This window comes from Xiphophorus maculatus, chromosome 7 (assembly GCF_002775205.1).
Source record: "Xiphophorus maculatus strain JP 163 A chromosome 7, X_maculatus-5.0-male, whole genome shotgun sequence".
In the NCBI taxonomy this organism is placed as follows: domain Eukaryota; kingdom Metazoa; phylum Chordata; class Actinopteri; order Cyprinodontiformes; family Poeciliidae; genus Xiphophorus; species Xiphophorus maculatus.
This window is the reverse complement of record NC_036449.1, coordinates 25,918,756-25,933,823: the sequence shown is the minus strand read 5'-3', so window position 1 is coordinate 25,933,823 and position 15,068 is coordinate 25,918,756. Positions and strand designations below refer to the sequence as shown.

Sequence of the window (15,068 nt, the reverse complement as noted above, 5' to 3'; positions counted from 1 at the left end):
CTAAATTCAGTTCAAATGAAAATAAGCAGCAGTCACATTTATTATGTAATGTTAAAATATTTGAATATTTACAGATTTATTTGATCAATTTCAGCAGTTTGTGTTTTAAAAACAAACTATTAGATGAATTTTGATCCAACGATGTAATACATTTAATCCTTTATACACTCCAGGTACCCAAACACTGCATCAGTTGAATGATTTTCTGATGATGAGTGAATCTGAGTCCATCAGTCTCATCTGACTTCCTGCCCGTCTCACATCCTGTCCAGGTCAAAGATCTCTCGGCTCTCGATTAGGATGAACTCCACGATCTGGTTCTGGTAAACCATGTTGACCGCCATGTTTCCTGCATCCAGCTCAGGCCACATCAGTGTCGGTCCAAACACAATACCGATACCCTGAGTGGACATCAGATTCTTCCTTGAAAATGCCAGAACTCTGAAAAAAGCAGAAGAAACATGAAGTCAGAGGGAGTATCAGGTCAAGAGTCCTGTTCTGGTTTAGGTGTGAGGTTTTGGTCAGATATAGATGTGGTGCTGTTTTATTTTTATCAATAATAGTGTCGTATCTGTCTACAGATATGGCACTGTTATTTGAGGTCCGGAAGTTTGAGTTTGTGTATGAAGAGATTATTTCCTACTGAAACATGGCATATATTAAAGTTAATAAAACTGCATATCCAGAAAGATATCTAGATGTAGAAAACTGTTTATATGCATTATTCCACATTATTTCCATCGCACATCAACATGGATTTGAACTCACATTAGAGAGTAGTAAACCCTTCCCTTGACACTTTCCCTATTTTAATATGCAAAAACATGTAAATATGCTGTGCCTGTTTGACTCTTTATTTTTCGCACACAAACCTCTAAATTTAACAGTTTAGTTTAGTATGTTCAGATAAATAATATGGCTTCAGCTTCACATACTCACAGCATACAAACATTAAGTACAATTGTGCAAATAATATAAATAAGGAAATAAGTAATAGGTACATGTATGTATAATTACACCCAATATTTACAGTATTTCTGTCTTAAAGGGGCAGTGTTCCAGTCACACAGTACCATTTGATAGCACAATCAAGTAACTGTTACCTTCAGTTGTTCTAAAAATGCCGTATATCTCAAACATAACTTCGCAATTTGTCGATTTGAAATTGGGCCTCTGTCTCTTTAAGAAGCTCCTGCTCTTTCTGACACTTTGCCTTCAACATGTCATCACAACAGTGTTCTCCATTATGCCATTTACAACCATTCTAAGAACTGTTAGACTGAGAAATAGTTCACATGATGAACTCAGAAGACGAGCAATTCCACCAGGTGTTTGCTAATTGACATACATAGACTGATGTATGCATTAAATTTCCCCACTAGTGGGATGATGAAAGTTATTTCTAGCCTTGTAGTGGCAAACACATGGGCATTTTAATTGCTCATTATGTGTCTGGTGAGTAGAATAATATTTTTTCCAGGAGATTTACTTTTGCAGGTGGCTGAAAAGCAGCTTCATGGTGTCATGGTTGGGCTTCGGCAGCTGCTGGATCAGTTTCTTCACAGCCTGAGTTTTCTGTTTGTTTTCTTTAATCTCTGTTGAGAAACAACATCAGTGTCAGTTTCCATCCATTTGAACGTCTTCGTCAAAGCATTTCATTTATTCATGACTTAATATTTTTAAATTTCAACTGCAACAATTTTCCCCATTGTTTAGCTAAAGCCAAATCGATCAGACAGACATAATAACCCAAAGAGAGAAAAAAATCTGATTATTTTTCAGGGTTTACTCACTGACTGCCTCCACAAACTGCTGGAAGAACCTGAAGGGGAACAGCGGCTCTGGCAGCTCACGGAAAAACATCTTTAGAGCTCCTGTGATGACGTGGATGTCCTCCCACTGGTTGTGATCCAGGTCCAGCTCTTCCTCTGGGACAGAACAGAACAAAAAGGGGTTTGGTTTCTCAATCTGAGGTTTAATCTTTAGTTTAAGTCACAACATTGTAATTAGAGAAACCAGCAGCAGATTTTCAGTTTTGATCAAATGAAATGCATTTCCTTCAAGCACACCTTGGTCAACAATGAAGCGAAGTTTCTGGATTGTGGCCAGATTTCCACTGACCCTGTAGATCCCGTCTGCGTCTAGACCTGAAAACATTGAAACAGTTCATGGACAATTAAATGATATGTATCCAGTCAGCAGATTAAGACATTCTATCACTCTAGGTCAGCTGATTTAGATGATTAAGGTCTGACTGATGAATCAACTCTGTGTAAAAGGCAGAGCTGGCAGAAAATAATACATCTTCCGCTGAACGTACCTCGTTTCTCAACAGCTTCTAAACAAATCCTTACAAATTTAGGAACTGTGGTTCCTTCACGATCGCAGAGCGTCAGCAGGTGGCAACCAAATACTCGGTCTGAGATTTAAAAGGAGAAAATGTCCAGGTTAAAATATCTACATTCTGTTTAGACTTCATCTCTCAGGCAACAATAAAACAATTTATTAGTTTAGCACAGCTTTTCACAGCTTTAACTGCATTTTAAATGCAAAAACATGCAAATCATATCCATCCATCTATTCATACTACATGCTAATCTGTGCAGAGCCACAAGATACATTCTAAGTTTATTATGTGGATGTTTTAATTGCTCATTACCAGCATTAAAACATGGATAGATTCACTGATTGATTTTTTTTATAGAAATAAAAACATTTTTGATATGTTACAACCTTTGATGAGGCCTTTCTCCTGCAGTGTTTTCATGGACGGACGTCTGATGATGAACTTCTTCAGTCTGTTTTTCACTCCATTCTTGTCTGCACTGTCTGAGGCGCTGTGTTTCAGCTTCGAGCTGCCAAACACGTCTGGAAAACAATTAAATATTCAATTATAAGCTCATATTCGGTTTATATCCACATCCAGCTGAAATGGATCAACTCAGAGGAAAACTCAGTTAAGAAATGAGTTTCAGGACATGGAAAGGTTAAAGTTCAAATGGAAAACTGAGTTTGAGATCAAATTTCTTTGTCATTTGGTGCACGTTGTAATGCATCACTACTAAAGATGTGCCGCTGTAGTTTTCCTAACTACAGCAGCATATAGTCTTAAGTGGATCAGAACAAATAACTGTTTTAGAATAGAGTAGAATCTTCATTTTCATTGTAACAATGAAATATTATACAATGAAATTTGGGTCCAATTCTCTAGATAAAAACATCTCACTTAAAGACTGCAAATAATTACTTATATTGCACTTATCACATGATAAAAAGTTAGCTGAAAACTGCAATAGACGTAAAAATAAACATTTAAAATGATGTTGACGCATGTGAAAAAAGCTGTAATTCAAAAAAGTGAATATAAAACCATCAAGAAATTGATTGTAATGTCATGTAATCTAACTTTATTTTTTTTAATTAATAAAGTGAAAAATAAATTTAGCCTCATGGAAAAACAAATCTCACTTTTTCTCAAACTAAAGCTTTTGAAAACCATACCGACACCAAGTAATGTCTGTTTGAACATTGCAAACTAGTTCTTTTGAAGTAGGCACCGTTGGCAGACAGGAACTAACGTATCAACAGAAGTATCACATTATCATGAACTGTGTGGGCGGATGTGTGTTTGGTTACAGAGAATGCTATTTCTGTCACTTCGAGAAGGGTCCACACACAGTGGGTAGAGTAGGCACATGTTACTGTAAGATAATTAGTCACATTGAAGTAAAAAGTAAAGTCACTCACGCAAATGCAACTTATTATTACCTACCTCGATAATAACAAGGTATTTGCATTCCGCAAAATTTGCAGTAACTATTTAATTATTTTACTTTACTGTCTCCCATCTTCCAGATGTTTATTTTATTATCTCTATAGCAACAATAGGTCAATGCATAACCCCACAAAGCTGTTGTTGATTCCGGTTTGTGTCTCTGTTCATAAACGCTGTTGTATCTTATTTACAAACCCCGTGTTTGTAAATCCTGACTGAATCTGATTATGATTTAATCCTAATTTTAAGCATATAAATGTATTTTGTACTTACTGATGGAGCGTCTGTGAACTGGATTTCTTTGCTTCATGTTGGGTGAGACGGATCCATGTCCAGGTAAGGAGCTGTGCCTGGACAGTAAATCTGAGCTGTTGGACCTCCGCAGAGCAAAACCTTTGCCCTCTCTCGTCTAAACCAAAAGAAAAAATCACAGTGAGACATCACTCCAATTTTTATGCACCTGAAGGAAAACTATTTCACCAGACTGTTGGAGTTTGATGTGGTTTCTTACTGATGAGTCGACAGTTTTTCTGATGGCTTCGTGCCATTTGCTGGCAGTGGGGAAACTGTCAGTCTGGATGAGGTATTCACTTCCTGTGTTAGTTGTGATCTGGAACAGAGAGAAAAGTTACAATTCAGTTTTAAAGATCCACAAGCTGCCCTTTAGACAAGGCGATGGATCAGAGGTGGTTACCTGGAAGACATTTTTCTTGCTGGACTTCTCCGCTGCCCACTCAATGACGGCCCCACAAAGCTGAACCACATCAGTTTTACTTCCTGGTTTCTAAACACGGGGAATGTTGCACACAACATGAGCGATTAATACACTTCCTGCTGACAACAGAGCAACAAACTGATACTAAAGAACTAAGCAGGTCAAGTCTCTGAGGTTGACTCTGGTATCATGGTTGAATTTAGACAGTTCCGTACCACACCGGTTTCCTGTTTGTCTTTATACAGCAGCAGTTCATCCGTGGTCAGCACTGTCCACATCGAAGTCCAGTTCTTCCTCTGCTTCTTACCGTTGTCTGAGATCTTAGCGACGTTCAGGTGTTCACCTTTCAGGTCCACCTGGGAACAATCAGAACCTTATTAACCTCACGTGTGCAGGGCCATGAAGGCAACACTGAAAACAGATGTGGCACAAACTGAGTCAAAACCCAACACAATGAGTCTGTATAAGAACGACACATTTACTGTGCTAATAATTCAATGCAACTGCCTTGTTAAAGTTATTTAGCACAATAATTGTATTTCTTTACAGTGTTGTGTTAAAATAGCAGTTTTGTTGAATTATTAACAGAGTAATAACATAATGTGGCACCCTCACACAGACACATCAATTCGTTAAAACATGTTAATCAATGTGATCTGATTAAATGGAACTCCTTTTGTAGAAAAATAATCATTTAATGCACAATTTTAACATTACCATTGACAAAAAGCACCACATAACATGTTCAGTGCATATGGTCAATTTGTTTAACCATCAAAATTAAATACATCTTTAACCAATTTTTAAATAGTTTGAAGTTTATTTGTTCTTTGCACAAACTTTTTTCTTTTTCTCAAACAATACTGATTCATCTATCACAGGTCAGAAAATAGATTTGCAGAATAAACTATAAAATCCAATGAAGGGGATGAACTGTCAGATTTCTTAAAAGTGTATTAAAGTTGCATTTTAGAGCATGTTGAATTACTTTGTACCTGGGATTCAAGTACAATCCATCTCCCTAAAAGCATCAGAACAGGCTTAGTGGCCTGACATTAACCAGGTCTTTAATTTCATAGACATCAGTTCAAGACTCCATGTACAACCCCTGGCAAAAAGTATGGAATCACCAGTCTTGGATGAGCACTCATTCAGACATTTCATGCTGTAAAACAAACTCAGATCAAAAACATGATACAATATTAAGGTCGTTCCAAAGTGCAACTTGTTGGCCTTCAGGAACACTCAAAGAAATGAAGAGAAAACATTGTGGAAGTCAGTGAATGATACTTTTATTGACCAAGCACAGGGAAATAAATATGGAATCACTCAATTCTGAGGAAAAAAGTATGGAATCATGAAAAACGCATAAACAAAAGACCATTCAAAATACATCACTAGTATTTAGTTGCACCACCTTTGGCTTTTATAACAGCTTTCAGTCTGTGAGGCATGGACTTGATGAGTGACAAACAGTATTCTGCATCAATTTGGTGCCAACTCTCTTTGATAGCAGTTGCCAGATCAGCTTTGCTGGTTGGACCCTTCTTGTGGACCATTTTTTTCAATCTCCACCACAGGTTTTCAATTGGGTTGAGATCTGGACTATTTGCAGGCCATGACATCGACTGAATGTGTCTTTCTTCAAGGAATGCCTTCACTGTTTTTGCCCGATGGCACGATGCATTGTCATCTTGGAAAATTATTTCATCATCACCAAACATCTGTTCAATTGAAGGGATGAGAAAACTGTCCAAAATGTCAATGTAAACTTGTGCATTGATAGAAGAATTAACCACAGTCATCTCCCCAGTGCCTTTGCCTGACATGCAGCCCCATATCATCAAGGACTGTGGAAATTTGGTTGTTTTCTTCAGGCAGGCCTCTTCATAAATCTCACTGGAACGGCACCAAACAAAAGTTCCAGCATCATCACCTTGTCCAATGCAGATTCTTGACTCATCACTGAAGACAACTTTCATCCAGTCATCCACAGTCCATGATTGCCTCTCCTTAGCCCATTGGAGTCTCGTTCTTTTATGTTTAGGTGTCAATGCTGGTTTTCGTTTAGCTTTCCTGTATTGAAATCCCATCTCCTTTAGGCGATTTCTTACGGTTCGGTCACATACATTGACTCCAACTTCCTCCCATTTATGCTTCATCTGTTTAGTTGTACTTTTTCGGTTTTCAAGACAAATGGCCTTAAGTTGTTTGTCTTGACGCTTTGATGTCTTTCTTGGTCTACCAGTACGCTTGGCTTTAACAACCATTCCATGCTGTTTGTATTTGGTCCATATCTTGGATACAGCTGACTGTGAACAGCCCACATCTTTAGCAACCATGCGTGAAGGGTTACCTTCCTCAAGAAGTTTCACAATCCTCTCTTTTGTTTCAAGGGACATTTCTCTTGTTGGAGCCATGGTTCTCACCACTCCACTTCGTCCAGCAGCCCTCCAAGGTGTCATGACTGCAGGTGTTTTGAACTGCACACTAACGGGCACATCTAATCTGGGGCAGGTGTCCATTTAGGGAAAGGAAATAGACTGGGTGTGTCCTTTTTTTTCTACCTCCAATTTGAGTGATTCCACACTTTTTTCCTCAGAATTGAGTGATTCCATATTTATTTCCCTGTGCTTGGTCAATAAAAGTATCATTCACTGACTCCCACAATAGTTTCTCTTCATTTCTTTGAGTGTTCCTGAAAGCCAACGAGTTGCACTTTGGAACGACCTTAATATTGTATCATGTTTTTGATCTGAGTTTGTTTTACAGCATGAAATGTCTGAATGAGTGCTCATCCAAGACTGGTGATTCCATACTTTTTGCCAGGGGTTGTAGTTACACTCCAGATGTCCAAGAATTGACGAGGCTGGTTGATGGTTTAAGTCATATTCTATGTCCAGTTGTTTAAATAGAATAACACAACACATTTTCTGTGTTGCCACATTTTATGGCAGATATTCTAAGCTGCAGATATTCTAAGCTACAAGCCTGACATGTACATATGAATCAGAGCTTATGCTTGAGGACCTAAGTATAATTTTCCCTATATTTTACAATTTCCCAAAGCTTTGTCTTGGTCATACAATCCCAATAAAATATAAAGCTCTGTTCCTAACAAAATGTGAGAAAATTTGTGCATCATATTGCACAAGATTTAATGCCATACATTTTTTAGTATTAGATAAAATAAAGGTTGTCATGGAAATATAACAGAAAAGTGCCAAATGTTATGAAAGGGTATCTTATGTAAATCAATGTTAAACCTTTCGACAAAGACAGCTTATTTAAGTTGTGAAGTTTTAGACATACCAGTGGTTCAAAAGCTGTTGCAACTGAAAGAACCACACCGTGCTGAGATTGATTCCTGCGATGTCGAGATAGCTGAAGAAGAAAAACATGATTTAAAACCAAAGACAGATGGTGCAGCATAAGTTTGGTTCTGTTTGGTCTACACACAGGTTTCTGAGGAAGGTCCGAGTCCTGCAGGACCATGGACTTGGACTGGCTCAGACGATCTGCGGAGCCCTGGGAGCTTTTTATCCTCATCTGAACCGCTCCCTGTGCTCCAGCGCCCTGCTGAGGAGTCTGAATAAGTGGCACTTGTTTAATAGCATTCTGAAGGTTTGTGATTCTGAGGAGAAAAGAAGACAGGAGGTCAAGTAAGACATCTGTTAAAAATGTCTCTACTTCAGCTCACAGTGACATCATCTTGCACTAAAATGAGGTTCAATCAAGCAAGTGTATTTGTATAGCACATTTCAGCAACAAGGCAGTTCAAAGTGCTTTCCATTATAAAATTACAAAATCAAAGAGTCACAAAAAAGTTATACAGTCACCAATTTGAATACCATCATCAAAAATCACCAACACACATTACATGGTCAATGCTGCATTAATTTTGTTTCAAAGGCAACTTTAAGCAGGTAGGATTTTAGTCATGATTTAAAGATCTGAAAGTTTGGGCTCTTTTGCAATTTTCTGGAAGTTTGTTCAAGATTTGTGGTGCATAGAAGCTGAATGCTGCTTTAGGACGCAACCAAGATGTGTCAAAATTTAGACATTGCTTTAAGTTCCTGTTTTATTTTGAAAATCATCCAGATGCACTTTAGTGAATGTATTTGTTGCTTTTTGTTTCCTGCCTTCCCTGCTCACCTGACTGCAATTAGCCTTAATCAACTCAGCTCTGTTGTAAAAACCCTTCCAGTTTTGTCCTCTGTAAGGATCTCGCTCCTCTGATTACCTTCGGTAGGATCTGTTTCTTTGCCTTCTGTTATTTAATTGTTCGCTCCTGTATTGTTCTGCACCGTCATAGGATCCCTGACTTACGTTTGTGATGATGAGGAATTTTTTTTTACACGTTTCATAAAAATGATTTTGTTCTTTATTCCAGTCTGATCTGATCCTCACATTTAACTTCCTCTCATTTGTTTTCGTTTTTTTTTTTTTGCCTCCCACACTTGACTGAAAATAATTAAAATCTGAATGTGCAATTAAAATGATCTGAATTACAAATCCATCCCAGGTTTTTGTTTCACAATTTACCCTGTGTTTTCATGGAGCATAAAGAAAAACATGTTTCTGGAAATGCTCCTTGTAAACATCAGACATTTAACGTGAAAGACCCTCGACACTATGTTTATTTGGGAACATTTAGGAGCACAAGGCAACAAGTTCAGTACCCGTCATGGTTGTTGTGCGTATATACAAATTGAAAGTTGTAAACTACTAACGAGCTTTTCCGGATGTTTGTATCTCACTGAACATGCATTGTCATTCCCACTACACACTGTTTGTTGTGTGACAGTTGTTGGTAACAAAAATAATGCCAAAACCCACTCACTCTTACCAGGTTTTAGAAATGTTACATTGTTATAAAAATACTTCAAAGATGTGTAACTTTATTTTTTTAAAGGCACATACAGCTACAAAACGTTCTGTGTAAATGTTTGCCAAGATGCTAGGCTAACATTGGCTATCTGCCCCTCTGTTTTCCTTTGACTTGTTGATTATTTGGGTCATAACATGTACAGACAAAACTTACACAAAGATTTTTCTCCTGCCTCAAAAACTAATCTCTTTACTTTTAATGTTCTTAGTGACTATAATTTGGCATCCTGCTGCTCTGTGTTCAGGTTTCTCCCCCATTAGTGTGGTTATAAACTTCATCTTATAGTGTCACATAGACAGGCCAGATCTATTCTGTCTCTTACTGCTCTTTCACCTTGAAAAACAACATGGTCACACTGATAAGAACTCTTGGAGTTCTCTGTTTGAGTTAAAGCTGGAGGGGGAGACTGTTTTAGGTTCCTGTTTTCAGCATTGATTGCTTCACTTCACTTGCACAACACTAGTCCTTTTGTCAAAAAACTGAGAACATTGAAAGTGTAAAATCCAAAGTACTTCACATTTCCCACAACATTTCTACATACTTTATACTTGAAGATTTAATGGGTCAAGGAAGCAAAGTGTAACTGTGCGTCATCTAAATACTTTATAAATGGAGTTTATAAATGGATTTTTTACTGCTTTAGACAGAATAAGATATATCAGTGTCTTATTTTGTGTGTTTTTAGCTTAGCTACAGACTACTGTTTGCCTCCATTTCACTGGCATGTAATGAATGAACAAATTTAACAACATATTCATATATTTAACTTGTCCCTGTACCTGTTTTCACACTTAACAACAGATGAGTCAGTCAGCAGCAGCTCTAAACCCGATACCAGCACAACCCCCACCCCTCCCAGTGAAAAAGGTGAGCAACACTGTATTCAGTGACAAGCAAGTTAGCATCATTCCAGGGAATCTGTGGATTTTTCCTGTCTCTCTACTCTTTTTACAGTTACACAACAAAAACAATTTATTTATTACTCAGAAATTCAAACAATCTTTATAAAATCTTCCATTAACACATTTAGCAGTGAGTGAATGATCTGATTGGTTGTTTTTGGTCAGATTGGTGCATTTCTTTAGACAGCAGTAGCAGCTCAGGGAGGAGAAGATTAATATTTTCACAGATTATCTGTTTTAAATCAAACTGTCATGACATGGTGACAGCTTTAACAAATGTTGAAAAAACATATTTTTTATTTAAGATATATGCTGCAGCTCAAGCAAAATGCAACAACATAGCTTTTTCATTTAGAAGTCTGTATTGCTTTGTGTATATTTTGCACACTGCCTGTGACTGATCCTGTTGGGGAGAGACATTTTAATGAGGTAAAACTAATAATAAAAACATTTTAAGCAACCTATTTGCATGCAGTATGTGGACTGTTGCTTGTAAAATTCACTAGCAGTGAATATTGTGCTAAAGACAAAGAAAGCAAGGCAATTGCAAGCCTTTTAAATTGTGCTGCTTTTGATGGGTCAGATAGACTCAAGAAATCCTAATAGCATCTGCGACGGGGGGCCCACTTTTATTTTTTGCCATGGGGCCCAGGATTCCTGGTTGCGCCCCTGTTCAGTGCTATAATTCTTGCTCTGTGGTAGAAGTGTCACTGGTGACCTTTCTTTAGGAGTACTCTCAAATATACTTGAACCTCTAAAAATATACACATTGGGTATGTATTTTGTAGAATAGTACATAAACGTCTTGGTCAGAAGTGTTTTATAGACATAAATATGCCGTGTGGTTGTAGTGAAAGCATGAGTAAGCCCTTATGTCACCTATCGGACCCCTGGCTTTATTTAGTAAATGAGAATAGCATACTTTTGCTTCATGCAAGCTACTTCTCCTGTGTTGCATTTCCAATGATGTCTGGTTTCAGTTTTACCAAAACTATTGACTTTCACTTGTTCACTTGAACTTCAAGTTTTTAGAGACTGCTTGTTATAAAAGGCTAAAGTTTGTGTTGCAAACAGGAAGAGTACATTTTATAAATTATTGTTTTTTACATAATAGGATCAGAACTATTTGCATGGGAACCATTTACACATTTTCTGGTTTAGTGGACATTATTGATATATCAAATGCATTTCCTCCTGCTGGTTAACAGGTGTAAGTCTATTACACATTTCCCAAAACATTCTGATTAAATGGCATATAGACTGTCAATATGCCCATCTTAATTATTCTGAAAAATATTTTCCACATAAAGTAACATCAAAGACTTATTTTATGACTACTGATTATATTTTTCAGTAAAATAAAGATTAATAATCTGTCCAAATTGTTTATTGGCTTTCATAATTTCTTTAAGGTGTTTGTTCAAAAAAAAGAAAAAAGTTAACAATAATTAGTTAAAAAAAAAAGATTTCCCTGATTTTCTGAAACAGAATCTGACTCTTCAGTTTCGGCTTCATACAATTTTAGCATGTTAGTTGTTATATTATTAATAGTTATATTAATAGTTTATATTTTCCGCAGGTGTAATGCAGAACAACACAGAAAGTACAAAAGACAAGGATGTTAATGTCACCCAGATTAAATAGATATCAGACACAAGAAAGATAGAAATTAAAAATTAAAACTGACATTAGTAAGGATGGAGATGACACCAAAAAAAGATGCAGATGCAAACAGTCTATATTTTAATGAGATGTCGATGGGTCTTTTAACAGTGTTCAAATAAGTAAAACATGAAGTGACAAAGTCTAGATACTTGCCTCATGTTTTTGGTTCACACAACAGACAGTTTAAATCATTTTAGTAAATCTTGTGGTTTCTTGCTGTTCGCTCACTTCAGTTTTACGCATTGTAAAGTGTTGCATCAAACTAACATGTTAAAAAGGTGCATGTCAAAGTAAACATTAAACTGTATAGGTTACAGAACAGTAGAGGCTAAAGGACAGGAAACAATGAGGTTAAATGTGTTAGCAGAAGTGATATCTTTCTACTTGTACAACTTAAACTCAAGTTCTCAGTAAATAGAGATTCATCAGAATTATATGAAGTTTAAAACAAAACACATAAATGAAATTAATGGCAACAACAATAAAAACATTTTTGTCTTGTTTTTAAGGAAGTGTTTCTTACTTTGATTCAAGTTAGTTTTACAAACCAGATAAATGTACTTTTTTTCAGACGACTGATTACTTTGTTTTCTTTCACTGTAGTAAAAATCTTTAGTTGATGTATCTATAGCTCTAGAACTTTTTAAAGTATAGATTTTTATTACTCTTTCAGTAGTTCTAGTATTATAGCTGGTCATTTCTTTATTTTCTCTATTTGTGGCTCTTCTTTTTGTATATTCTGGTGTTGCTCTGCTACAAACCGTGCACCATGTCAGACAAACAAATGAAACCAGACATTTACATAACATTACATAACAAACTTTCCCTTCACTGTCTGTCATGGAATCGGATTAAATGTTTCCCGTTTTAGGTCAGGTATGATTACCAAAAGTTTTGCTATGTGGCAAATGTCCAAACAATGAGAGACAGAGGTATTTTAGACTGGTTTTGTCATATCTCCAAAATCAGAAGGTTAGATATATTTATATTACTATTGTTGAAGTTGCCACAAAATAAATAGAATATAAACAGCATGAGAGTCATGTCCAGCCACTGCATTGTTCAGGAAGGAGACAGGTTTTGTGTTACAGAGTTTAGGTGTGAAACAAAAGCCCCTGTGAAAATGCTAACTGGTAACAACATGTCAATGTCCACAGCAAAACAAGTCATGTAACAACATGGGTTGAGAAACCACTCAGCGAGGAAGACGTCCTTCATTGAAAAGCAACATTAAGGCCCAAATCAGGGCAAAAATAAATATTTTGCACCATGTTCTGTGGTTTGAAGGAAACAAAACTGAAGCGCTAGACTATAATGATCATATTTAGATTGAAAGATGGTTGTAAGCATGAGAACACAATCCAGACTGTGATGTATGAGGGCTGCTGCAGGAGGAACTGGTGCACTTCACACAATATAGATCACATTAAGGGGAAATAGCATTATGTGGAAATACTGAAGTAAAATCTTTAATAAGCAGTCAGGAAATTCAATTGTGGTTGCAAGTGAGTGGTCCAAATGAGCAATCGCCGTAGTAATATCACCAAATTAGTTAGGCAGTGACTTAAGGACAGCAGAGTCATGTTTGAGTTGACATTAGCTCGATCTCAACCCCATAGAGAATCCGTGTGGAGAACTGAAATGATGTTTTTGAGCAAGAAAGCCTACAAATCTTGATTAAGTTACACCAGACAAAGCACCAGAGAAATTAGCATGAGAAGCTTGTTGAAGCTTCTCATACCACCAATGTTACTCAAAATGTCTGTCCCAAATCATACAGTTAAAAGGCAAAGCCACAAGAAACTAGGGCACTGTGTAAACTTTAGAATTAGAAGAAAACTTAAAGAAAGCTCTCTTTATTCTGCCATTAAGGAAATAGAAATAATTCTGTTAACATAACTGAAAACAGGAAATGTTTACCATGATTTTCACTGTGATTTTTTAAAGTTGTCATTTTGTGCTTAGTCTGTGAATATCTGATTTCCAACGCAAAAGAATTTCACCTTTTATAGCAGGGATGTTAGTTTCATGGTTTTGTTCCCGTCTGCCCCCAGATGTCCTCAGTTACTGGTTGCATGTTTTTATCAGCAGGTTGTCAGTTTATCACTATTACTCATCTTTTTCCTACATCTACTCTTCTGAGAGCTTGTTTGTACTTTTTCTACTCAGTCCATTATGATCAGATAAAGATGCCCTGTCCTGAAGAACATTAAGAAGATAAAGCTCCATAGGTTATGCTGCCGACAGAAGCTATAAGGAAGCAATAAGTGATTTATATTGAGCAGCCCAGACTCCCACATGCTATATATTAATCTTTGTGATGCAGATTTTTTTTTATTGCATGTTAAAGTAGGATATTGGATTTATTTATTTGATCAAAATTTATGTAGCTATGAAGTAAATGTTGATATTAACAGTGCCTTCTCCTCCTTCATAAAACTGGTTAAATTTCTTTGTCTTGAAGCTGATAAATAATTTATAGACCCCAGGAAGGCAACAATGATCCGATCCTCATAATGGCCCCTGAACTAAGTGAAAGAAAGAAGAGGCTTCATTAACCGGAAACTGACTGAAACCGTCCAAACAACGGAAGCTCATACTTTAGTCATGCATGAGATCTTTTATAAAACAAATTCAAATAAAAACTATACAATTAAATTATCCTATCGCGTTCCTTCCCCAACAGAAAAAGGTAATTCAGAAGCTGATATCAGATCTTTAAATGTAAGAACACTGCAGATGTCTGTTTATGAGGAAATGTCAAACCTGTCAGCATTTCAATTACACTAAATCTTAATTTCATTTTATGCATCCAAAAGTGGCAGTAGATATTTAAAAAAAATGCCTTTTGAAGATATAAGAGCCTATAAGCTGAAGAGACGAGTTGAGCAGTCTTACCTCGTACTCGCCATCCCCGTATGTGCAAAATGTAAATGAAGAGACACAAATAGTTGAGGCCTAACTCTTAGAGGAAGTATGATTCATCACGTGGCTTCTTCAAACCAGCCGTCTCTCAAACTGCTGCAACCTCCCCATTTCCTGCAAACGCAAAAACATTTAACCTCATTCTCCTGAGACTAGACCCGAACCGCTTCCCTGCTTCTATTAGAGCTGACTGAT

The 15,068-nt window shown here is 36.8% G+C and overlaps 1 protein-coding gene across 1 annotated transcript; it reads right to left on the bottom strand.

Annotated features, from left to right (window-relative positions):
- Positions 1-22: 22 nt before the first annotated feature.
- LOC102222921 (rho GTPase-activating protein 15) lies at positions 23-14,941 on the bottom strand. Its single transcript, XM_023337471.1, has 13 exons — positions 14,847-14,941; positions 7,950-8,124; positions 7,803-7,874; positions 4,706-4,846; positions 4,470-4,559; positions 4,287-4,385; positions 4,049-4,184; positions 2,734-2,868; positions 2,321-2,419; positions 2,070-2,147; positions 1,794-1,928; positions 1,490-1,595; positions 23-441 (listed from the first exon to the last, which is right to left on the bottom strand). The coding sequence occupies exons 1-13, from the start codon at positions 14,858-14,860 to the stop codon at positions 258-260; spliced, it is 1,464 nt and encodes a 487-aa protein (XP_023193239.1). The 5' UTR covers positions 14,861-14,941; the 3' UTR covers positions 23-257.
- Between the last annotated feature and the right edge of the window lie 127 nt (positions 14,942-15,068).